The sequence below is a fragment of the Acanthaster planci genome, linkage group LG11 (assembly GCF_054643075.1).
Source record: "Acanthaster planci isolate LZ-2023a linkage group LG11, COTS_SCS, whole genome shotgun sequence".
In the NCBI taxonomy this organism is placed as follows: Eukaryota; Metazoa; Echinodermata; class Asteroidea; order Valvatida; family Acanthasteridae; genus Acanthaster; species Acanthaster planci.
This window is the reverse complement of record NC_141787.1, coordinates 16,429,212-16,455,367: the sequence shown is the minus strand read 5'-3', so window position 1 is coordinate 16,455,367 and position 26,156 is coordinate 16,429,212. Positions and strand designations below refer to the sequence as shown.

The window sequence follows — 26,156 nt, the reverse complement described above, 5'->3', positions numbered from 1 at the left end:
TAAGGTTAATCTCTTCCTTAACTGTACATGCAAAATAAGACCAAGATGCAGGCCACTGAGAGAAAAAAAAGACAACTTTGCAGTGGGGATGGGGTTGTTCCTACCTCCCCACCCACATCTGTTATCAACGAGGTATCACTTTTTGTCTTTACCAGTTCATTGTTGAAGTGATGCAGTTTACTAGCCTTGAAGTCCAATACACAGAACTGCAATTGCCATCTCAGAGAACTCAAGAAGTTGTAAGAACCGCGACGGCAATACTTGATGATTCCCTCCTCTGTTGGGGAAAAAAATAATAAAATTAGGCAAATCAGCGCTCTACATATAAATTATGATCAAAACCATGAACAAATTTGCCCAAATTCAAATGGCTACTATAAAAAATTTACATTCAGTAAATTATTTTGCTGAACTTGTTCAGATTTTAGCAATGCCTTCAAACACTGAAACAGAAAATGTGGGTGTGAGAAAATTCCACATCAACAAATTCGGCACAGACAGTATATAGCTTGGAACAGTAACAGTTTTTCACTGTAACTAAATTTTATGAATAATTATAGAATGCAACCTACAAAAATATGTGTTTTGGGTGACAAAATACTGAAAATCAAATGTAAAGTTTTTAGAGGGAGCTAGGGGAGATATTTTGGAATGGTCAACTTTATTTTACAAAAATTCTTATGTTTTGTAATAAGTGAGAAAACCCAGGTTAAAAGTTTCAACAAGAAGCTGACTGCAACATGTCAACAGAGGGCACTGTATTGATTTTTCCATGGCTAACCTGTTTCCAATCAAATAATAATTATACAACTATAGAGGGCAGCATACCAAAGATTCGGTACAAATTTCAGGAGGTGACTCCACAATGTGGTTCATATTTGCTGAGACCTTCCAATGAGTAGTATCAGTTGGGGGTTGGATGAAAACAGGGAGGGTTGGAAATAAGCCATGGGTGGCATAGTAAACAACGTCCTGATCTGTTTATAACTATATATATTAAAACTTCAAATCAACACATGTTCCCAACATGTTTAGGAAATTGGAATCGGGTCACTTGGAATCTGGTCACCGTGGAATGATTGACCAGTAATTTACTTAGAATTGCCTCCCCCAAAATGTAGAAAAAAGAATCCTTTTTTGGCAGCAGTTTAGAGTGGTAATTGTTTTAATTCCAATGTTATTCTAATTTGTTCGGTGAATTTCATCCATCATTTTCAACAAAAATGCATTTATTTGCTATACAGACCAGCAAAATGCGATTTGTTTGAAAATTCCCAAATTTATTGATGTGAATGTTTTCCACACAAAACCAACCATGCAAACATTTGAAACACTCAAAAACTAACATTTTTAGTACATTGACAGTCAGTACTGAATCCAATGATTAAAAGTTGACCCTCTCTTCCAGCCCCACAGAAATTGGGCACATGACATCTCGCTCATATTCACCGAGTAGATCACTGTCCAATAATAACTATCGCCTGGCCTCGGCCTGCAGCCAGACACCATTCTATCCACACTCTCCTTTCATGCCCGGCACCCGGCACAGACTAACCCCATGATGGTCTGGACAGTTTCACTCTCTCTCTAGAGTACTTTTGAAAGGTACCCGAATTACCAAAAGGGTGCCAATCTTCAAAGTGCATGCAAATATTAGGAGTCTATAATTAGAATAGTCAACCACACTGACACGAAACAAGGATATGGCACATTCACAATCAATATGTTCATCACTTCTTCCATGGAAATGAATGGCAACAAGAGCCTTGAGCAATTGTAATATTAACACGAAACCTGGAAGTTGCAGGATAAAAATGTTGTCGTGCCTTCTTCAGCTCCGTTTTGAAAGCTGCAGGACTATTTTTGGATGTGGGCCAAAAGTGCCTTTCACACCAAAGCTACATTTCGAGAACTTCAATAAAGTACAGTACCTTCCAAGTTTGCCTTTCAAAATGCTGTCTCCTGTTACAGTCTTACCCAGAAACAAAGGCTTAATGCAAAAAATCCAGTTGGATTGGGCATGGCTACATGTATATCTGATGGTTTTGTTGAGGATTTCACACCATATTTCTCTGCAATTATTATTCAAGAGGAGATCCTAGTGCTCGGTTGTCTATTTACCACACCAATATACGGAAACTGTACAACAATATCTTTCAAGGAATTTCAACAATGATTCACAAGCAGGATAGTGAACTATATTTTCAAAACCAGCCTCTTAAAACATCCTAATATGACTGAAAAAATACATATCTAAAAAGACTTTAACTTTACAAAGAGCATGGGAAAAAGTTGTGTTCCCAGAAAAACTGCAGGCACCTCAGGGTTTATAGAATTGCATCAACCCAAAAAGTCTCAAACAGTAAATTTAAAAGTTCCAATGTACGTACATGTATTTCCGCACCTGATTTAACCCTACAACACATAACAGGTGACATCCATTGTGTCTGAACCTTACAAACAACCTGTTCTAGTCAGGCGATCTTACACCATTAATGACACACCCACATACTATACCCCTAAACATGATTGACACTCGCAGTTGTTGGAAACAGAATAAGTTAGACTTCTTTGTCTGATCTGACGGCTGTTTCCTTTTGTCAGAAAGCTTGGCGTGTACATACATTTACAGAATACTGTTACCAGAATGCTTACAAGCTGTAAAAGAAAATACAAAAAAAAAAAGCTTTGCAAACTATGCCTACGTCATTCAGACTATCAATCAAAATGACTCAGATCACATCCCACCTGCTTATAAATGTTTGGCGTTGAGCCAATGATAGTAGATTTTTCTGACGTCTGGCCTTTTCCTCTTATTTTTTGGGGGGGGATATGCCTGGTTTTTTTTTCTGAAATCAGAATTGAAACAGATTCACTGACATCCTCAAAGATGCCCGCAAGTTTAATTCTTTGCTTTGCTACATGCACTGGTCCAACAATCAAACAATTGTTCATTGTTTAAATGTCATTATTGACAAAAAACCTTTTGAATGCAAAAAAAATATTTGATGCTGATTTCTGGAACCAAAACTTTTTTTTCAAACCTTACTGATACCCAGGAATCTGTGCTGTACTTCTGAATTATGACTAAAAAAATCCCATAAAACATGAGAATACTTTGACACGGAAATACAACCCTGTAAAACAATTAACGCTGCTATGCAGTCACACGAGTAAAATGAAATAAAAACCAAATATTTAAAAATGCAAAAATCTGACCAAATCATTGCACAATTGTAAAATTAAAAAAAATCAAGATCCTGTGTTTTCAATTCAGAAAGCCAACATTAATTGATAAAACTGCATATGAACCTTAATGTCACCTGCAAAGGTTATTACCATGGGAACTGTGCATCCTTTGAAATCATTGGCTGGTAATCCCAAACAAAGAAATCTTAATGGAATTTCTGATTTGGTTCACTAAATTAGCTTTTCAATTTGACAACTGGGAGTTGTCAAAGAGATGTGTAGGCCGGCCTGCATGTACATGGCCAGGTTTGGACACAAATGGAAGTCCAACTATGAATTTATTCATGATAAGCCAAGCATTTAGTTTGGTTTCTATTGCTTTTTTTGTGGAAGGAACCAGGTACACAGCTGCAGTGCATGCACTTGGGCACACGTGCACAACCATGGTATTCAACAAGCAGCATTTTACAATTTATTGCTTGGGTCCACGCCGTGAGAACTTTTGAATGTGGAAGTAAAGTCTACAGTACATGCTCACAAAACAAAGTCATTTCTGCCAAATAAAAAGTTGATGTATAAATTCTAGAACTGTAATAGTTAATATAACAATGGGCACTTCAATGCAAAAGAGGACATTTTTTCGTTAATTAATACTGAACAGATCAATGGATATGAAAGTGGAAATAAAATGTATCGATATCAGGAATAATTTCCACTTTCTTTTTTAGCTCTGAATGATGAGGTCAGTGACAGAGTGACACATTCAAGTGACACAAGAAATCTTGAGGATCTTTTGGTTTAGATGCATCCTTAATCCTTCAAAATCCTCCAACTGACACCATGGAGAAATTAGATACAGCTTCAATCCTCCCAAATCCTCCATTTTTCTTGAATATCTTCCTCGGAGGAATGACCACTGCCTCAAACCTTCAAATTCCTCCAGTAGTTTCTGGTCATGGTATCCTGGAACAGTATGGGTCATGATTTTACATGCAATCTTCTGAATTTCTGCTTGGCCATGCATTAAAAAGTCCTTGACCCAATGCATCCTTTGCAATTATCCACACTTGTTTGCTATTCAGCCTCTGTCCTTTAAACTCCTCTGAAACTAGCCAAAATCAATTATACGATACAAAAATGTATCAGACTAGTAAATGACATTAATTGAATGAATATAGAAACTATGATAACATTCACTGTGTACATGGACATGTACCTTGTAACTTACTGACTGCCAAATTTACTGCAGAAGTGTAACAGATGATGGCCCTATTTTGATTACAATATTTTGCATGATTTAAATAAACCCCAATTATGTATAAAATTCATGATAAATGTACATATCTTACTTGAAAAAATTTGACTACTAATAAAAATCTTTATGAAAAATATCCATTTTAGTAATCCAATTAATGTAATGATCAGTTTTGGAGGGCAAACTAAAATACACAATTTAAAAACTTGTCAAGTATCTAATTTCCCTTTCGTCTTCTGCACAACAAAACCACAGAGCTAATATTTATGACCATTACAAATTCAAGGATGCATCACAAAGACAGAGAGTCATTACAATTGCTAATTATAGGCCCATATCAGAACTGTGCAGTCGCTAACTCCATTTAATCAAAACATAAAAACATTCTTTTGAGTCAGCTACTATAATTGGATCTGTTGCAATTATCAGGATTCGTGTTGTGACAGTGACTTCAATTTACAGTTTAGCCAAGAGCACATGTACAAAACTGCTTTGGGATTGAGGCTTCACGACAAAAATGAAGTGCCTTCAATAAAATGAAGATTAAAGTGTGCTATATAAAACATTTGAAATTTCATGAGCTTCAATTTAACATTTATTTCATTTCTTAAGCGACATTTCTATTAACAATATTCGATAGTGCTGTATATATCAAAATAGCAAAAATATCATGATTACACAATGACAATTATACAAAACTACAATTAAAATTATAATTAAAAGTTGCAAAACTACATGTAAGTTACGGGTTCAACCACGATTAATAAAACGTAAAATTTATGAATAGGAATAATTTAAATGGCAATGCTTTACTCTCAATGAAAAAGCCCCCCTCCCAACAAGTTGGTTTTGGGGTCTTTAAATCCATTTTTTTTCCAATTCTGAATTCATGCAGCATGTCTTTATAACCTTGTTCAACCAAACTTCCATTTTCAACCAGTCCTTCACTCTAAATTTTTTTCTAGTCTATTTGATGGAAGAAATGTCAGTGGACCAAAAAGAGAAAAAGTTGCACACGAGAGACATAGGCCTACCTGTATGTACAATACTGTACAAATTGTATGAACAGCAAGCCTTCCCCTATTTCACAAAGCAATATACTACATGTCCGTGTACATGTACATGTCTGTGTACATGTACATGTCTGTGTACATGTATATGTACATGTCCATGTACATGTCCGTGTACATGTCCGTGTACATGTCTGTGTACATGTACATCATACATGTCTGTGTCCATGTACATGTCTGTGTTTATGTCTGTGTGTGTGTACATGTCTGTGTACATGTTTGTCGATACATGAAAACTACATTGTAAATCTGTAAATTTGAATTCAACTTTGATGAGTTTTCTGATCAAAATACAGAATTTGCTTGGAGTTCTGAGTTTCCTTAAAATTAATACAAACGAGTATTTCCTTCATATTTTAAGTACAAGTACTTAGCAAGTCCATTAGAAGGGTGCACCATTCACTTGAAATGAAGTCAATCTTGAAATCAGTGCACACATGTGTACTGGCATTGTTTGGCATGTAAGTTGTAACAGTCATATGTTGCAAAATTTCTGAGAGTTGTCCAAAGAATTTCCACAAGACAATGTTGCCTTCTTTACACTGCTTGTCAACGACTAACTTCATGATCAGAATGAATCACATTTCACTTGTTAATGTTTATATCTCGTAAATAATGGCCTTATAAGTTCAGGAGAAATTGCAAATAAAGACTAACTTGAACAAATTTTTGGAAACTAACAAATGAGAACCAAATCTATAGTACAGGTATTCCAGAGAACATCAAAGGAAAATAAAGTTCCAAGAGAACAATGTTACTGATCCACACATTCCTGCCAAATGTCACGTAACAACGTTTACGACCACATAAAGTTTTCCTACCAACAAGTAAACACATTAAGCCCTTCCCCTACAGATCCAAGCAACAATAGAGCATTCCAATAGTTTACCAAAGTTTAGTCCGTTTATCGTTTGTTGGAATTCCGTCTACAGCCCTTTTCTTTTGAAAGCAGTTCAAGTAAGTTCATATACCATAGTGCACTTCACTGAGCCCTCCTGTCAGTACACCTCACCTGCATAGAAATCCAGATTGTGCCCTACAGCCTTCTGTTAGATGGGATTGCAGGTTGGAAGCTCTGATTCAATAGAACCAGTCCGATTACCGGCGGAAGGTCCCCACAATTCTCTCTTTTCAAAATACAAACTTGATCCCTTCAGCACCGGAGTGTGTGCCAAGAAGTGTTTGGGTGAGAATTTGGACAAGTTTGAGAATGGATGAATAGACTCAGACTTTGACAAAGGTGTTTTTTGGTTTACGAAAGAAGCCAGGATTTGGGTAAAAGCCAAAGGGATTCTTTCCCACGGAAAAAATTCCTTCACCGTGCTTGTTTTAAAAACTTGCAAAGCTATAAAAACACCATTTATTAAATAATGAATGACGGACAAAGAGCTCTCTAAAAATAAAAATTTCAAAAAGTTACATTTGTCTCAATATTAGGCCATACTGCAATGTACCATAAGATCATTCAAAAGTAAAAGCATGTTTTGTCAAAATCACATGATTATTCTCTTATTTCTAAGCGAATAGGCCTAGGCCTTGTGCTTCAATCAACTTTAACTTCCTAAATTTACAATGTATCAGGCTGTCGCAAAAATTGTTCCTAAAATTCATGCTACGTCCTCCAATTTCCAAAGACGGCAAAACCCACCATTGAAGCCAAATAAAGGGAAATATGCTTGTAATATTTGTTCCTAGGATACTGAGGTATGCATTAACACGGCCAATCTTGGTCATTAAACCTGTCCCCCTAAGTTACTGAACCCCCTTTCACATCTCTATCCCCCAAAAATAAATGTCGCCCCTTTTTAAATCTGTCCTGGAGCAAAAATTTCTCCTAAAAAGTGAACTTCGTATATGGAATTCTTTCCGGGTATGTTTCTACTTTTTTATTCTCGTAAGATTAATGGGATTAAGTGTAACTCAACAAACTATTGACAGTATTGTTTACTCACCAAAAACCTTGATCCAACCTTCAGCTCTTGCTGGCCCCTCTTTTTCTTCATCCACTTCCTCAACGAAAACGCTTCCACACGATTCATTCATACCGTTATACTCTGTTGACGGGCTCACCCACGAAAAAAGAGACTTCGACAGTACGGACAGCGCTGAGTCCAGAACAACAATGTCGATGTTTTTCCAGCGTGCAGGAAGTTAATGAGAAAAATTCAGCAACCCATCGAGAGTTCTGCTGGCCGGGAGCATCGATCGTGGGTTTTGTAAACTGGAGTTCAAAATCCACATTTGCTCTTCACAAGGAAAAACAGAGAAAAAACCTCCAGTCGCAGAAATATGATAGTCCACAACTTATATGTTGATTTGGCGACTAAAGTGGTATCATTCCTGCATGTGGTTTGCCGCAAACACAATGACAGATTATGAGTGACGTCGATGACTTTGAAAGCATGATAAAAGAGAAACCGCGGGCTCTGAACCACGCGTGATTTCAAAGGTGAAGTAACAGTCATCTGAGGGCGCTGTAACAAAAACACAGTACCAAAGAAAGCCCCACCCCTTTTGAGGGGGTGAAAAATAAACAAAACAATGAAACAGTGGATTTCAACATACCGATGTCATGGTAACGTACAAAAGCAGCGGACGGACTTTCTGGTAAAGCAATTTCACTTTTAACAAGAGACTGCCACTAGGAAAGTTTCACGATTGTAATAATAAGTGTACGGCTCGTACGTGACGCAGTAAAGGGAACGGCGCGCTTACCTAGTGCGCCATGATACCAACAGGTCATACAGTGTATAACTTTTTTAAGAAAAAAAAATACACATTTTCCACACTGCACATAATTTAGTCATATGTAAAGTGCAAATGCAAATTTAATTTGCAAACAAATTTATTTTTTTGAGAAAAGTCTTTTTACATTTTTATATACAGCAGTTAAAATTAAAACTTTCACATAAAAACACAGAAGCTCCTTAAAATGCTGAAATCAGAGCAACATAAGATGACAGTTTTGGGCCTTGTTCTGTCTTTAAATATGCAACAGTGGGCACAAATTTCTTTCACTACTGTGCAAGTTTAGTAAAAGTTAAAGATCTTTACAAAAAAGACCCCTCAATATTGCTGTGCAAAGTGAAAATGATTTAACTGTGAAATTACATTTAGAAAGCACTTGTTACTGCTAAGGAATAAGCCATCCTTCACAGCACAAGTTTTTGCCCTGCTCCTGTGAGAAAAAAACAGTTCGAAAAAACACACTCGCCATGTTCAATTATGATACATCCAGGAAAAGGAAACCAAACCCCTCATATATGACATCTTTAAAATATTATTTAACATTTTGAACTCATAAAAAAATATAAGTTCAGTAATAATTAATAATAAAGCGATATTGAAAGGTCATATATTAAAACAATTGAGTCTACTAGTCCAACATTTAACCAACAATAATGATGTCAGACATGAAATAACTTTACAAAGAGCGAAATTCTGCACCTTAAATGCTCCATCCATCCATATAAACCTTGTTTCTTGTTTGGAAGCCTGTTTTGGAAGACTTGTTCTGAAGACCTTTGGGAAGTTTGCCCTTTGAAGTCATTCTATCTTGTATAATTAAGATGAAGTGATTCTCCCAAAGACACTTCAAAATCATCACTTTGTAACATTAGATTTCCAAGCATACAGAAACCAATCACTAAGATGTTTTATCCCCCCAAATGGTATCCCTCACTCAAAAAAGGGTAACTTGTCTTTTTTTTGTCATTTTCCGATCTAAACCAAAGAGAGTTCAACTGCTGGATGACACAGGATGACAGAGATTTTTATCTCTTTCAGTTCAAAGTGTCCTCAGAAGCAATTTTGTGAAAGGGGTAGAAAGGGAGTCATTTGTATTCACACAATGCAAGATTTCTTGACAGGACAAAATAATTAGTTTAGCTATTTCTTGAAAGGACAATATAATTAGTTTGGTTTAAAAGTTCCTACATAGTTTCGTATTTTGCTACAAGAAGTTATTACAACATTAAAAAGAAGCAGCTTTCATACATTCCACATTACATCAGACAGTATGAAAAGTGTCAATGGATTATGAATAGATGCTACATGACCTCAAGAGCTATCTGAACTAAATATCAGGGATTACCCAAAGCTAGAAAAAAATTTGTTTGCACAAGCATCCACATTCAGATGGAACTACTCGGCTTTTTCTTTTAGAAGTGGACAATTAAGGCATTAACATTTGAAAGAGGATGCAACGTGAAATTGAGACTTAAGACCCTGTATGTCTACAAAGAGAAAGAAATGGGTAACTGAAGATCAACATCACGGCAAAATGATAACTATTGAATGCAATGCACTACTGCGCCAACTGACTAAAGATTTGTGTTCTCAGAGTGGGTCCTTTTCTTGTCTTCCGATCGTCTATCTCGGTTGAGTCTCCGTCTTGGGTACTGCCTCTGACCACTTTGGTAATCTTTACACGTACCTACAAGGAACAAGAACAGGTTTAAGTCAGAATCAACTCAAAATGTTTGAATTCAAGGAGGGGAAGCTCTCCCTACTTCAGTGGTATTGACTCAAATTTCACAAGTTGGGATAGGAATGTTACATGAAGAGGCATGGAGTAGTTTTCATTAATATTTCTTCTGACTGAACTGTTTCTAGCTTAGACAAAATGGCACAATGCTCTGGTTCTAGACAAATCTTCATCAGACGCTAAAAGATTCTGCTTGGGCCTAACTCCCTTGGGAAAAAAATTCAATACAGGTTCTTTCAGTCTGTAAGCAGTTTGCATTAAATCTTCTTTTTTCCTCTTACAATTATTACTAAGTTTCCGTTGTCAAGTTCCACTTGGCTATCTCATATGTCTCCTATCAAACTTTGTGTCAATATCTCTGGTCAACCCATTCTCTCATCCATTGCTCCATCAATCATCCTCTATCTTTTTTCCTCTCCCTCCTGAAGTTTTCTTCCAAGCCCCCTTGCCTCATAGCAATGTGTCTGCTTCAGGCTAAACATCAATTCATCATTTCATAACTCAAAATTGATGGATCTGGAAATGATTTATGACAATGTGAAAAAGAGTAATGTTTTCCCTATGAGACACAGAGGTGTTACCCTGCTTTTATTTGAACAGCATTGCTGAAGTAAGATTCAGTTTCCAATGCCAATAACAATATCTGTTGGCTTCGTGAAAAAGTTCATTATTACACTAAAACAGTTCAACACTCAAACACACTTCATAATGAAGCCAAAGCTACATTGAAGATAGGTTTTGTGTCACCCCAGGCTTTATGTTGGCTTTGTGAACAAGTGATTGAGGGCGCTCTGCAACACACTAATGACAGCCAAGTTGAGAATACATCCTTGGAAAGTGACGGCACTCTGAGAATATTTCTTGTGCGTCATATAACTGACTTACGTGAGCCTCTTTGATGTTGTTATAAATTCTGAATCTTAGGAAATCTTTTGAGAGCTTCCTTCAAAATTAAGCACAAAAAGTCTTTCCAATTCATTCCTCAAGACACTTCATCATTGATCAACCTCATACCCATCCTGGTCTACTCACAATCTTCCAGTCTTTCCTCCAGCATCGAGATCTGTTCACTCAGTGATGTGATGAGTTCAATCTTAGACACCTGTTCATCGTTGAGGGGCATGTTGACCACTTTCACTGTCGCTTCTTCTCTTGTTGCACTCTCTGCCTGCATGACACCAAGATTCTGTGGCAGAGAAAGCAAGAAACACAATTTTAGCATGACATAAGAGAAGTAACACTATCAACTAGTTCAACAGTTTCCCAGAAACAACTTATTTAAATATGAAAATAATTTCTTGCAAGGAGAGTTCAAGAGTGAAGAACTTTCAATACATTCATAGAGAGGAAAAAGAGCAACATGTTGGCAAAATCCATTTGGTAAATGACAGGGTCGACAAACAAAAGTCAGAACAAGCAAACGAGCAAAACTTTCACAAACACAGCACAGTCAAATGTATACGCTCTCTAGTCATTCTTACCTGCTCAATACGCTTGACTTTTTCTTGAAGAGCTACATACTCCGGACTGCACGTGAGACAAACTGCACAGAAATAAATATGTGAATATTAAAACTGTATGCATTTGAACAAAATTTGGAGTCAAGCCAATACAAAACTGATCTGGCTCCAGGTAGATATTTCCACCAGCAATGCAGAGACTAGGTGGTTTTCCACAAGGCACTGACTATCATTCTCCTCAGCTTATATTTGCAGTGTGCAAATAACATCACTTTGGTAAATCCAAAATGGAAAAAACAATTCTGTCTGTGTCATTGTGCAAGAGGTAACAAAGTTGGCAATCCAAACTTCAGAAAAAAATGTGGAGTGTTTGAGTTGTGGACAGTCCTCTTTATAGTCTCTGATAAATTCTGTGCACAGAATTACCAAATGCTTTTCAAACACTGCAATAACCCTCTTGAAAGGAACTGCTCGGTGATGAACCGTCTTGTGAGTAATCGGAACCAAAGACACGACCCAAGTACAGATAGAAGGGCTTACTGGAGCATGAGAGACCGTCTTCATCGAGGGTAAACCCAGGATGACAGGAGCATGTGTAACCACCATCAGAGTTCCTGCATCGGTGATGACAGCCATGAGAATCTGTCTCACATTCGTTGACGTCTAAGATTAGCAAATAAGACAAAGGCGGTGATGAATTATTCATTCGAGCCCAGGGAGGATTCAGGGGGGTGGAGCCAACAGCAGTGATGGCCCCTCCCCCACCAAAAGGAGCAAAATGATATTTTTATTTTTGAAAGATTGAAACAGGCACCTTTTTCAGTCTATTTCATTTCTTCTTGTAAAAAGTGTTTAAAAATCCCCAAAATGTAGCATCACCCCTCAGAAAGGCCACAAAAGGTTACATGAAAACATTTGCAAAATATTTTACCCCCTAAACACAATTCCCCCCTTTTGGAAATTTGGTTTTGGATTTGTTCTTGTTTGAGACAGCTAGAGAAGAAGTGTGCTGTACACCTGGCTACAAAATGACTTTCTGGTAATTTGCAAAAGCATGTGCCTGATCAATATTCATGAGATAGGATCATGTCATTTGGATCAAAGATGCCAAAAATTCTACACAACATCTTGCTTGAAATTCATTGCTTTGTTGGTAGTTACCAATCTATCAAAGACGTTGGTTACAGTAAAACTGTTGCAAGTTTTCAAGTTGAATTATTTTGGAAGTGAAATTTATCTTTGTTGATTTAATCAGCATTCCCGAATTATGGCAATACTGTCTAAAGTTTTGTTTACTAGTCTTGTTTTTCTCAAAGTCATACTCACCTTCATGGCAGTAACGACCAGTCCAACCGTTGGGACAGGCGCACGAGTCTGGCTGGACACACCTACCGCCATTTTCACATGCACGAAGACACAGAGCTGTGAGCAATGGATAAAAATCCTTACACTGGTCAGCACAAGCAAAGTAACCGTATAAATCTCCATACGAGCAAACTTGAACTCAACTGCAAGAATTCAGTGTAAGAGGGTTTTGCAATTACAAATCTCAATCATTCAGGAGATGAGGGCTGATATCGTTTTTGAGTTGCCTTCGGTTCCCTGTGGACAACTTTTGTATCACTGTCTGTGCGTAGCTTTTAAAAATGCTCACTGGCAGCATTTCCCAGTTACTCCCAACAGGAACCAGGAAATGTTGCATGTGCATTACTCTTGAGTCACATATTGGGCCGGTTTGTTTCCCATGGATCCAAACCTCGATCAGTGATCCTAAAAGCTGGTTCACTCTATCCACTACCCAGGTTCTGGCGTTAGTGAACCAACGAGGGATCACTGATCGAGATCCTGATCTGTGTGAAACAAACAAAGCCCATGTGACTGGTCGGTGATTACCTTGCTGCCATCTTTAGGTTATCATGTGATGCAAGATAATCCTATGATAATCTTGCCGTCCATGTACTCAGGAGTATACTTGTGGTTAACAAGAGTAACAAACTCAAACACATCATTATGTGACGCTACTTTTTGTTGCCAGGGTTACTTACCTTCTTGGCAGGATTCCCCCTGCCATCCACCAGTGCAGGAACATGTGTCAGGGGTCAGACAGAAACCTCCGTTGGCACACTCCACATTGCAGCTCACTGGACAAAAGAGCAGACAAGACGGGATGGAGAGAGGATTAACTATGGCATTGCTTCAACAATGAGTCCCAAGCTGGACCAAGAGAGGGCGCAATTTTCCTCGCAATGGAGGGGCCTTTTGTTGGAACTGCACTTCACTTGTTCACAAATGATTATGCAATGTACGAGTAAAGCTCTCATCGCCACCAACTACACACAATTTAAAAAGCCAATTTAAAAAGCGGAAATTGAAAATTTCTTCATTTCCAATTTGAAAGAAAATTTCGCTTGAAAAAATACTTTGAAAATCTTGCTATCTTAATACATGCAAAACAAATCAGATTATCTGTTCTCTGCCTGTCTTAACCTTTGCGTGGTGACAATGCACCAATCTGTATATGGGAGTGACTCTTCCCCAAAATTCCTTATGATTACAATAAGACCATGCATGATTACAATAAGGAAATAACGAACAACATATAACCTCTAAAGTAATCACTGGTGGCACAGCTGTATGTAGAGAGCAAAGCGCGAACTTCAGAATTTTACGGAAGCAAAATGGCTGTTCATTACGTGTGCAATACAGCAGGTACTGTGTACTAATTTGTCCATGTGCACCGATGCATAATCCACCATTTTGATTCCAACAATGGAGACACTCATGTCACAAATCTCTCTGTAAACAGCTCTGACTGGTGGGCCTATGCAGCGCCCTCAATGTCACACACACAGCAAATGAAACATGTATTTGTGGACTTGGTCTGCCCAACCTTGGTAAAACTGGCCACAATTTAGGGAGGTCATCTGCAGGATGACAGTCTCATCATCTTGTTGTTGTTGTTGTTTTGTTTTAATGGCACTTTCAGCAACTCAGGCTATTTGCGCCAATAACTGTACGTTTAATCATACACTTTATTAATCAGCCTCACATTACGGAGTTAGGAAGAAGGTCCAGTTTTAGAGGCAGGAGGAAACCGGAGAAAACCTGTGAGAGCGAGTATGGACTGGAAACCAAATGCACTTAAAGCCTGGGCGAAGCCGGGACTTGAACCCGGGCCTCATTGGTGCAAAGCGAAGAAAGAACCGCTACGCTAACCCGCTCCCATCATCTGTCCCAACTGATCACACTTCAGGCAACATTCCAATGCCTCATGATTTTGGAAGTTGGAACCCACCTTCCTCGCAATACTGCCCACTATAACCCTGAGGACAAGCACATGACTCAGGTGCTACACATCGTCCACCATGCCGACATTCTATACTGCAAACAGCTGTCAATGAATGATAAAGGACACAATCTAAGTGATTAACACAGTAACAGGTGGTGGATAAGAGGCAAGGGGTTGTCTTGAGGCAAGGGGCTGTCTTGAACAAAAAAAAAGGAAAAATATCCACTGACAGTCTGCCTTAGCTGGGGTGTTTTAACTTTAACAGAACCCATTGAGTGCCCCCCTCCAATAAAAAAAGTGAGGGCATCCAATTGCCCCCCTGCAAAATGTAGCCCAATTACGCCACTGTACACGCCACTGTACACGTCCACTACTTACGTTCATTGCAGGAATTTGCCTGTGGATTGTGCTGTTTCCATCCAGGGCAGCAGACGTATTTTGGTCCTCGTGATTCCTGGGGTATCTTGCGTGTCCGATACGCCATGCGATAAACAGTCCTGTCAGGGGATAAACACAGAAACACAGCTCATGACGATTAGCAGAACCAAATCGGGGGGGGCACTTGAAGATCTTAATGAAAAATGCGTGACCTGTCAACCAGCATTTCAATGCTTGTGAGCATTTCTGAAATTGGATAGCTGGGAAAACGTTTGACAAATTGGACTATGAGATTTTGATGACAGATGACTTTTTACAACAAAATTTATTTCTAAACCAGATCCACTGCTGAAAAGACAGATCCTATTATTTGCAATGTCACACTCAAGTCTCAGTCAAATCAAAATTTAGGCATGTCAACTATATCACTGTCGAGTTTTAAATGTTATGAAGAAACAAAAAAGTGACGTTAAAACCTATTAGCCACTAATGCCGAAGAGGAAATCTTTCTTAAAAGCATCTTGCAGCACAAGAAGCAAGACTTGTAATTTGATCCAAGGATATTCCAAGCTGCTTTTAGAAATGGACCCTAGGGGGTGTTTAGTCACTAAACCTGCCAAGTGGGTATTTGTCATTGTAACTCTGACAATGTATGGTAAGTATGTGGTATGTAATGAGATATTACAAATGTCTGGTATCAGTCAACAAACATAAATCAGGAAGATTTTGGAAACAAGGGGACTTTTTCTAGTTTGGAGTTGCTCTGTCTCTACTTCATTCATTCTTTTATAGCTACACTACCAAGAGCTCTTTGAAGAATTTAGAGTGTAATAATTACAGTTTGTTTGATGATGGTTTGCAAGTTAGACTGAGTAAATTATTAAGGATCATGTAAGCTTTTTAAAGTGCCCTGTACTAATGAGAGCATGACATGCATAGTCAGGAACTGCCTATGATACTTAACAGTCTGAAATTGAGAGGATGCCACAAGGGATACCGATTGCCTCCCCACCCCCCACTCTTTTAGCTCAAGTTCACATGCCCAAGCTTGCCTTATCACAAGCCCTGAAAGAAATCCACAAGGAGGTGGAATCTTGTGCTAATCCAGGGCAGGCTATGCAGGATGTCGGGTGGAGTTGGTGATAAACATGACGTGACTCGCTTCATTGCAATTTAGAGCATTCTAAGGTTTTGTGTAATGACTTTGGAGAGGAAGGGCTGCTGACATTATCATATTACTGAAGGAAACAGGACATCAAGACAAATTGGGAGGGGCTTGTTCTCTGCAGTTTACAAATCTACTTGCGTGGTAGCATTTTTAATGTTTCTATCGAAGGACAAGGTCTATTTTGTGATAAATCTTCTATTTAAGAATAAATTCTTCATGGTGGAAACAATGAAGCCAGGATAAAGATGAATTCCAGACCAATCAGAAACCATAGAAACCACTGTGAGAAAACATTTTGCCAAAATCTCAACTACGGAAAACCATTTTGAAGTTTTAACTTGCTTAAGTTCACATTTCAAGGTCAAAAAAGTGAAGCCTATTTATTGGCTCATTGTCCTGCCAATTCTACAGAGGGTTGTGAAACTGTGTCAGGAAACATTAATTTTTAACTGCTAGTCTGTGGTCAGAGTTTGGAAGGATGCTGTACAGTCAAGAGTGAAATTTTACTTGGATGTCCATCAGGCCCCATAGTCAGGGCACCAGTGATGTATAGTCAAGACCTCCACTGAACTGAGACTGGTGAGACAAAGACCTAGACCTTGGCTAAGACCAAGACCTGGCATTTCAAGACCGACGACAGACCTTCTGAGACCGAGACTTTTGCAAGTCCAGAAAAAGACAGAGATTGAGACCAAAAGTTTCAAGACAAAGACTTGAAAGTGTGCAGCAAACAATACATTGCCGAAGGTGCAACGACCAACCTTCATTTGCTTGCCTTTATCAAACAAGGTTTCGATTTTCGACTGGATTTATAAGGTCAAACACAATGCTTATTTGAGACTTCATTTGACTGCTCTTGACACTGATGGTTGCAAGGGGATACGTGAATTTTGGAACCTCACAGAAGATAATGACTGTTGCTAAGCAAAAATGGAGAATGTCACTGGTTTCTCTGGTCAACAAAACCCTTGACCCACCTGAAATTCAGAAATGGCATACTGGCCAATGTCAGCCTGATGTTTTCGGAAACGGAATTTCCTTTATCGTTGAAGGAAACTTTGCAGATCCCCGCTTTTAGTTCCAGAAGCAATTTATACCCACAAGAGATTTTCCCTTTTCTCCATTTTTGTTTGACCAAGGTCAAATGGTCAGTACCCTGATGCAGTATATCACCGTGAGTTACCACTGGGTACCATACATCACTTCCCTAAAAGAGACCTCAATGTGGTTTGCTCGTTTCATTCCTGGATGGAGGTGGACATTTCGGAAACCAATCAAAACCACTGAATAGCTTTTCCTTCTGTCCCTGCTCTTCCTTCTAAGTAGGTCAATTTCCTCCTTTGTATCTCAACAGCTGCCAGAGGCTTAATCTGTCACTGACAGTTGGTGTTGTGGGTACCATAGGTTGCTATGATGACATCTTCACTTAAGTTTGACAAGGGATGCTTGTACATGTACTTTGCTTGTACAAAGCTTAGGTGATGTATAGAACAAGCAACTCAATTACAATGTAACTGTTTCTTGCGCACTGTAGGACACCTTTTAGAAGCAACTTATTTCTTCCTTAATCTTACTGGTATTTAGTACAGAGCTGGCCTTGAGGTTCACATCGTGCAAAGTACGGTTTGAAGTAAGGCTGACAGTAGGACTCAACGATGACACCAGGGGAAACCTCATTGGTTGATGCAGAGGTGCAAACATGGCGTCTGTAATTGATTAGAGAAAAAGACAAAAAAAATTGTATTAAGTGTCCATGTTACAAATATCTTCCACCTGAGTCTGTCACCGATCATTTTATGTTTGAAATACATGTAGTAGATTCTTTGTCGGAGAGGAATAAAAAATTAATCACAACCAAGTCAGCAAAAGTACTGGGTGAAACAAAAGTCTGAAGTGATGAGTTGATAAATACATTTTAACAACTTAAAAAAAGGAAGTTAACAGCTTCCCTGGATTATTACAAATATCAACAAAAGGATTGCTCATCTACTATTCTTTAGTTGATTTGATTTAGATTTAGTTGAAGATGTGGTGCATTTTGGTAACACTTCTGTCTCAAGAATACCATGAAACTATCCACTGTGGGAGGGAATTCCTTCAAACCTCCTGCACTGCATTTCATTAAACAGAAAATTGAAGCCAATTCACAGCTGTTTTCACAAAGGTATGCTACTTCCACATATTACACTTGGTTCTGTATTTTTCATGAAATAAACATCTCATAGGTGTAGGCTCCTATACACCTCTAAGCCTCTAAGAAATAAAGACTTTCGATGTAAAAAAAATGGATATTGAAAATCCGACCCATCATTTCATTAAAACAAATATTATAATCCCTAACAATAATGGTGGACAATATTGGCATCTGAGAAATTGGAGTGTCTTTACAAAGTTGACATAATGTTGAATTCCTATGATGGGACACGACAACATTACTGGCCTTAACCTTGAACATTGACAAAGCTTGTTGTCATGCCCACTGAGTGCTGGGCATGTAATCACTTCCAACAGATTTGATTGGTTGGTTGATTGGAGCCCCATTGTGCAACCCTGAGCGCTGCTGGGACAAGCAGGTCCCATGTGGATGCCCTAATAGGGTCAGTCAGACCCTAAATGTTGGGGGTAGGGTATATCATGTTCATTTTTGATGGTTTAACTATGGACAAAACAGGTATTTTCATTCTCTAAATTTCCTACTGTAAAAACTGATATATCTTTCATTACAATGTTACATTCTTATCTGAAGGTTAACTCTCTTTGGACTTTGTTAAATGAATTTTTGGATTAACGAGCAAAGATGAAATCTGTTTTTTTTATGAATATCTGAGGAAATTCATCAAAAATTATATTTCATCAAAATATAACATAAAGATATCTTGAATTAAGAAAAAGAGATAAAAATGAGACTTCAATGATTCAAACAATTTAAAAATAAATAGAAATGAGTACCAGTAATAAGTGTTTATGACAGAAATGCATTTCAGATTTCATTATAATTTGGGAGGAATTCTATTTTGAGCCGACACCTCTTAATCCTATGGATCTGTCAAAATTCAGATTGATGTAACCCAAGTTCAACCTTACCAAGAAACCACAAATTAAACAAGCAAATCATGACAGTGGCGACGACCTCTTGCAGAGCGTCTTAGCTTGCACATAATCCTGATAATTGAGATATAAAACCACAGTAATGCTTGGGTTGGTCGTCCTATCTTCTGCAGAACTTGCAGGGTCATGTTTATAGCCTACACACCCATCACAAGATAATCTTGACTGGACACTGGCAAGAGATGCAACTCCTTATTTGAACTTGCTAAGGCACCATTCTCTGGTATGATTTTTCTACCTGGGCTCGTTCTACTGTCGTCTCCAAGGACTTCTTCTTGTACACATTTCCTCAGTTGCATCACAGCATCACTATCCCATAATATGACCAACCACACATGTGGGTTGAATATTCTCATTACCAGCCGTCATTTCGGCTGATCCTGAACTCCCAATAGAGGAAATACAGGGATACGATACTGAGTGATCTGTTGACTGATACTGTCATCGGATACCTACTATGACCGGTCACTAGTCTACCACAGAATAAGTAAGTTAATAATTGGTCAAAAATAAAAGGCCGTCTGCGATCAGCTTGGAGCTAAAAACCACAGAACTGACAGAGCACATCTGATCAATGCAGGCTACCAATATGTTTTGAATAAGTACATTGTCGAGTCTCTAAATTTAAAACCATTTTGTACAGCTTATAACCAAATAAAAAACAAGCAAAAACCCGAAAATGTCACACTTTGGCCTCTTCTTTTAGAGAACGAGCTCAATGCTATCTACTGAAGATAGCAAACTCAGAAAGGCTCGGTTATGTTCAAGAGCAACATACATGGCGGTCACACAGCACTGTTGTTATCAAATCTGCACGGGATTAAAATGAAAGTATCAATTAAATCTGATATAACATGTACGTGTTGCATCTCCTTTTTTCACTGAAATCACCCACCTTGGAACCCCAGCGACTGAACAAACCGGAGCGTTTTGAAAGATTAACGATTAAAGCGTATAGACCTTGTCTTAGTTGACCCAGGTTTGAAGTGGGCCAAGGAAGGGGAAATTGATCTGACTTACCCCAGAAATCCCCAGCATCTCGCCTAGGAAAACGGGAGTATCAAATCAAATATCAATACGATGACTGACTGGAAGAAGAAGAATTTAAACTGATTGATTCGGCAGGTTCTGAGACCCGAATCGGGTACCGTACTAGTGTAGAATAGGGCATTTATATCTGTTTACCTTTGAATGATGGATTTGACATGAACAGAAAATATTCATTTTAAACTATATTAAAGGCTTAAATTTATGACGTATTTAAAGAGGAGGGAATAGGTCAGGCAATAATCCGGAGAAATGAAAAGATTCGAATTATTTGGATAGGCGCCTGAAAATAGAAACATCCGAATGATAATAAACTTAAAACCAACTCTTGCTTTGTGATCAACATTCCAGATCACATATACACTTCATAATTTATATTTGTCATGTGTTTCTTGAAGTAATTTTTGCAATTTATTTCAAGATATACAGGGTATGTCATTCTAGCTGTCACGACTGAATTTGACGTTGCGCTAGAACCCCCTACCCGTGACAGTTTGTTCAACAGTTATTTCATTTGACAAAAAAATTCTTCAACAGTTATTTCATTTGACAACAAATCTGGAAAGTCTCGTTAACTCAGGCTTTTACGCACAGCTGGATTGACACACCATACCACTGCGCGAAAACAATAAAATCTGCGCTACCCGACTGAATTTCATTGCCAACCACAGTCTCTGAGCATCGTGCCCTCCTAAATTGTAAACGAGCACAAGGTCAAGAACATGTGGAGAGCTTCTGCTGTGGAGTTAAGACAAGCATCTGCCCTGGTCCTGTCTATCAAAGATGACTGATATCCCTTTTCCCCTAAAATACTTCATCCTCTTCTTAGCCTTTGTCTCCGAAAGGACTTACCTGCATTCGGTGTACACGTTGTTCAACGTTTTGTTGACAGTATATGACTTATTATTGAATTAAGAAAGTCAAAGTTAGAGAGTTCAAATAAGACAAAACCGTTAACGGAAAGGAAGTTGAGTATTGGGAAAATAAACCACTATGCAGTGTTTTGCTAAGCCGCTGTTCGTTTGCAAATGATACCAAGTGATCACGTGCAAACCTGCTTAGCGCCAGGAATATTAAGTTGAACCATGTTCTTTCGACATACCTTTTAATTCCTGGAGTTGATATAACCGGCTTGACAGATCATTAATTAGCTCTATATCCAACACAGGTATTTCGCAATGCAAGCAGATATATTTTACACTTCACATTCTTGTATTTGTTTACAAAACATCGCAGAAAATGTAAACGATTGTCACCAGGGATGTGGGCATTTTATGATCGGTGTGTGACAGAAAACAGCTGTTGTAAGTTGTTATTTCCCGTTTTAGATACTTCCAAACATGTTTAAGGTTAAGATTTGAATACCATTTCATTCGTCTAGAAGATGTAGATGTGAAGTTAGCGTGCTGTAACATTGATTGATTCATTTGTCATTGTGTGTTGTTAGTGTTATGACAAGTATCATTTTCAATCGGGAAGATTAAAAAAAATAGATTATGGCGGAAGTTTGGCAAAGCGTTGCAAATCTGAAGTCTAAAAGGGCTTCTAGCTGGCAAATATTATAGGTTGGGTCAAAAACCCAGACAGGCAGAGGAGATATTGAAGCGGAAGTCAATAGAGGATGTAACATGGCCAATAAGGAGTACAAAGGGGGAGGGTGTGTCAGCGATATTGGACACTTCAAAGATGGTGACATAATTTCTGTGATATCATGGACAGTATTCTGATGAAGGCGTTCTCACGAAGTTCTGAGAAGGAAGGAAGGGAGAAAAACAGCCGTCATCTCACCCAAGGTCACTGGCAAAGTACTGCAGACCAGGCAAGAAAAGTCAGAAAAGTCTGTTTGTGAAGTTTGATTCCTGCGGCTTATGAATTTTCATCAAACTGACTGAGATTACGTTAAACATTTCGGGCAAGGGTTTCGTTTTTCTTGTTTCGAACAAAACAGACACCCTGGAAGTGTTTGCGCGGTAACATTTCAAAAGAAGTGGGTTGGGTTGGATCACCCAAGCCAAAATGAGGGACGGGGAGGCATCGGCTATTAGAACATCGCACTGTTTGTTTGTTAGTGTGGTTAACCACCACTCAAAACATCGTTTCCTTGGGTTTACAGAACCGGACTATCCTGTAAACAGGAATGCTTAGGGCCACTTGATCAGAATTATTGAACGCCTTCAATTTGCTTGGCGATGCTCGTTCACACATTATAAAGGTCATCCTTCAACAATGCCGAAAAATGCTAGTCCTCTCACAAACTATTTACTTTCCTGGAAAGTGATTTACAATCGTCATTGCCCGGGCAGCGAAGGTCCTTGCTAAACTCGGCAAGAAATGTGCGAAGTGTATAAATCAGGGAGTTCAAACAAGCGGCACGTATGGCGCTTTGCCATTCACAACTTTCACGGTCCTGTAATTGATTTCCCGCTACGCACAGCTTTACACCATATACCAAGCAAACATTGCCTAGTATGGTGCACTACTTTCGTGACATACACCTGCCCAAACCTGTGCTACTGGTGTTGGGAAAAATGGTTAAGAAAACACTACTAGTCCGAAGGTGTTTGAAATTGGATACTGAAAAGTGCGTCACGGAGTAACATCCATGCTAGTTTCGTGCCACAGTAGGGAAAAGGGAGGGAATTGGTGACCGATTTTAGTCTGGTACAGGCAATAACAGACGAAAGGCAGTAATCGGATGTCACATTCCATAGCTTGAGATGGTACGAGAAGTGATACAGCGATAATTGGAACCTTCATGGTCTCTCCAATGACTGGGTGCTTAACCCTCCCCTGGCAGCCGGCCCACGCCTGGAATGAAGTTTACATGACATAGCTCTATGATTGAAGGGTCAACTAAAGGACGCGCAGTGCACGGACTAGCCTTAGCTCAAGGTGCAAGAAAGAAATGACCACCAACGGAAAATTATACCATTTGATATAAGGATGCACAATAATTCAAACATAATTCTGACTTAATTACGTCTATGCTTTGATGCAAAAAAAAGAAAAAAGGAAAAAAAGAAGAAGCTAATTCAGGCGTTTGAAAATGAGAAACATTCTCCAGGGGAGGTGTAGGTTAGTCTTTTGTCGCCTCCATTTTTGTTTGTGCTATACAAGCAGCAGGGTGCTGGAGGTATTTGGAAAACATGCACTTGTAAACTCACCGCAAAATTTACGGCGAAACTCTAAACGGCGAGAGCAGCTTTACCACTGCTGAGTTATGTCTCACCAAGAGCCTTTAAGGTAAATAATTGATATCGACAGAAGGAATGGTTGTTTTCGATACTAATCCATTTTGCTTACCGGTTTCGGTTTATTTATTGTTGGGTTTTCGTCTGCATATCCAATTTAATACACATTTTATTCCCTAACTGCTATATCAGATTTCGGTACTGAAGATCGCAACACAGGATAAAACGCGGGAAACCAGCATCTTTCAAACGTGACATGGTAGCACGTGAAACGCAAACCGTGCATAATAGGCTTTGCGTGGCTGTCATCTTGAGGGCCAGTGCTTTTGTTCCGCAGAGTAGGCCTATGCACCGAGGGGTTCCCTGTAGAACAAAGAACTGCCCTGCAAGATGGCTACCATGCAAAGCCTCTATAAGGTGAAATATCTTCACTTACTGGTGTTACGTACTATAGTCTTACAGGTTACAACGTTTTATCGCTTTTTGACAGGCGACAGGTTGTGCCGTTTTGTTACAGCTTTTAATCTGGAAAATTTAAAAGGTACAGCCAGTAAATATTTATAAGATACCATATGTATACAAGATGAGACTGGCTCCAGGCTGACTTTCGTCTAGAGCCAGATTTTGCTCACCAATATTTATTACTAAGGAGCTCCTGTAACAAGCCCCTTCCAAGTTTCGTCCGGGCAAAAATGGTCGGGATCTCTAAACCAGATGGTGCGTACGAACTTCGTCCAAGGAGAGTCCGTTCAGCTACAGTCCCACCGGGATTTCAGGCCACCAACAGCTGGTGACCTAGCCCGTGAAATCCGTCGATTTGACGGCCGACACATGCGCGAGTCATCACGGTACCTCACCTCTATTTCGCAGAGTCCAATGAACAACAGTGGGACTCCGGGAAGGGTATTATTCGCATCGACGGGTTCGTGTGAAACTAATGACGTCGGCTGTGGCTTTGATGTCACCAATTATATTGTCACTGGTGGAAAGTTAACAGTCATTTCACAATATCCTCGAGAATGCTCAAGGGTGTATATTCCGATTGATTCTTATCGGTAACTGATCAGGAAAACAGACCACGCGAAACTGTGTGAGAATTGGCAGAGCCCATGAACAAATTTTACCACCAATTTTAGCGGAATGATACAAATCAAAATTAAGTTGAGTGGCAAGTATGTAGGTAAATCATTCTTGACAGCTGAAACCTCGTCCATTTCAAGTTTGCTTTTCAAGTTGATCTCAACTTTCAACTATCAAATTAGGTGTCTATACAGGCCTATAATTTCTGAACAGCGGAGTACTATTGCACCACAGAAGCTTGAAATCTAAAGTTCTACCCCTTCTTGAGAGGCCTGAGATGGTGCACGGTACAAACTTTATCATGACCTGTAGATCAGGGGCAATCACAAAGAAGGGCAAGTTGTGCAGCTTTATTCAAGTTAAATGATCACGATTCTGTCACAGGTGCAACGACATGAAGTCCCTCTTTTGGGTTGCTATTTGATTTCCAACGCACGCACCACAGATTATTCCACCAATCCCAGACGTATGGTTCTTTGATACCACAGCTTCAACTTGTTCTCTCAAAGAGAGCCAGGAAAAACCTCGTTGACATTTCTGGATCAATATACTCATAGTTTGGCCTCCAGAGCATGACAGTATGAATGTATTTGAGCCTGGCGAGTCAAGGAATTCACGCAACACGTGTCTACCTATCTGTTCCCTCGTCTGTTTATCTTCGCCATGTTTGTTGACTCTCCCCAATCCGGTTTTGTGGAGCCACGTGCAGTCTCGGTATACTACATGTACATCGTGTTTGTATTTGTACCGAGACTTTGATAGCACTGTATTGGTCTAGTAGTCTGGGAAATGTTCTCACAGGGGGAAAACAAACAGAGCCGAAGATTTTTGGTTGATGACTGAACCTGGGCTCGACATGGTGTCAAGTCCCCCGCTAACATCAAAAGCTTGGTCAGAAAAAAATCCTATTATCTCGAATTCTATATCAACAGGTTGGGAGGTACAATTTTTCTCAGAATTTTTCTCTGACGGGTATGTTAGATAGAGCAATCAAAGTCAGCTTTTATTTCACAGCTCGGAAATGATGTTTTTGCCAGATGAGAGCTATTTTGATCAGGAAGAGAGTTTGAAGGTCAATGGTTGTCCTTCCTAACGACACGTTGGCACGTGGTTAACGCCGTAGACATTCAAAAACAAAGTAAGGAATGTTGAACATTTTCAAAGGCTCTGCTCAGCGCATAAAAACTTTATTTTGCGAAGAGAAATTACGCAGGTCACTGTCTGCTGGCAGTGAAAAAACTGCATGGACAACGTCAAGCTCTCGTCAAATTTGTTTTAAAATTGACACAAAATGTGCCCAGGGCTGTGATTAGCTCGGAAACAAAATAAGTCAGTGAACTTTGAGTATTTTACGCATTGTCCGTTGTCGCGTCCGCTCTCTCATGACTCAATGGCATGATGCTGCTCTCCTTAAACCCCATGCGTAAACCACAAT

The 26,156-nt window shown here is 39.1% G+C and overlaps 2 protein-coding genes across 6 annotated transcripts in view; both read right to left on the bottom strand.

Annotated features, from left to right (window-relative positions):
* LOC110976411 (uncharacterized) overlaps positions 1 to 7,897 on the bottom strand; it is a 100,247-nt gene extending 92,350 nt beyond the window's left edge. For 3 of the 4 annotated variants that reach the window (XR_002597826.2, XM_022229647.2, XM_087143647.1), the window contains exons 1-2: positions 7,467 to 7,897; positions 153 to 277 (exon numbers count right to left, since the gene is read on the bottom strand). Coding sequence is in view for 3 of the 4 variants with exons in the window: in XM_022229647.2 (XP_022085339.2) it covers positions 153 to 277; positions 7,467 to 7,557 (216 nt within the window). In the remaining variant the exon portion in view is untranslated. The remainder of the gene's footprint in view (positions 1 to 152; positions 278 to 7,466) is intronic. The other variant, XM_022229646.2, reaches the window with a different exon arrangement.
* A 412-nt stretch (positions 7,898 to 8,309) lies between these two features.
* The window catches only part of egfl7 (EGF like domain multiple 7), a 40,946-nt gene continuing 23,099 nt past the window's right edge, over positions 8,310 to 26,156 (bottom strand). For both annotated transcript variants that reach the window (XM_087143209.1, XM_022229512.2), the window contains exons 2-10: positions 17,870 to 18,001; positions 15,128 to 15,246; positions 14,756 to 14,851; positions 13,506 to 13,601; positions 12,787 to 12,882; positions 12,001 to 12,123; positions 11,482 to 11,543; positions 11,033 to 11,186; positions 8,310 to 9,949 (exon numbers count right to left, since the gene is read on the bottom strand). In XM_087143209.1, coding sequence (XP_086999335.1) covers positions 9,837 to 9,949; positions 11,033 to 11,186; positions 11,482 to 11,543; positions 12,001 to 12,123; positions 12,787 to 12,882; positions 13,506 to 13,601; positions 14,756 to 14,851; positions 15,128 to 15,246; positions 17,870 to 18,001 — 991 coding nt within the window. In that variant the 3' untranslated portion in view covers positions 8,310 to 9,836. The remainder of the gene's footprint in view (positions 9,950 to 11,032; positions 11,187 to 11,481; positions 11,544 to 12,000; positions 12,124 to 12,786; positions 12,883 to 13,505; positions 13,602 to 14,755; positions 14,852 to 15,127; positions 15,247 to 17,869; positions 18,002 to 26,156) is intronic.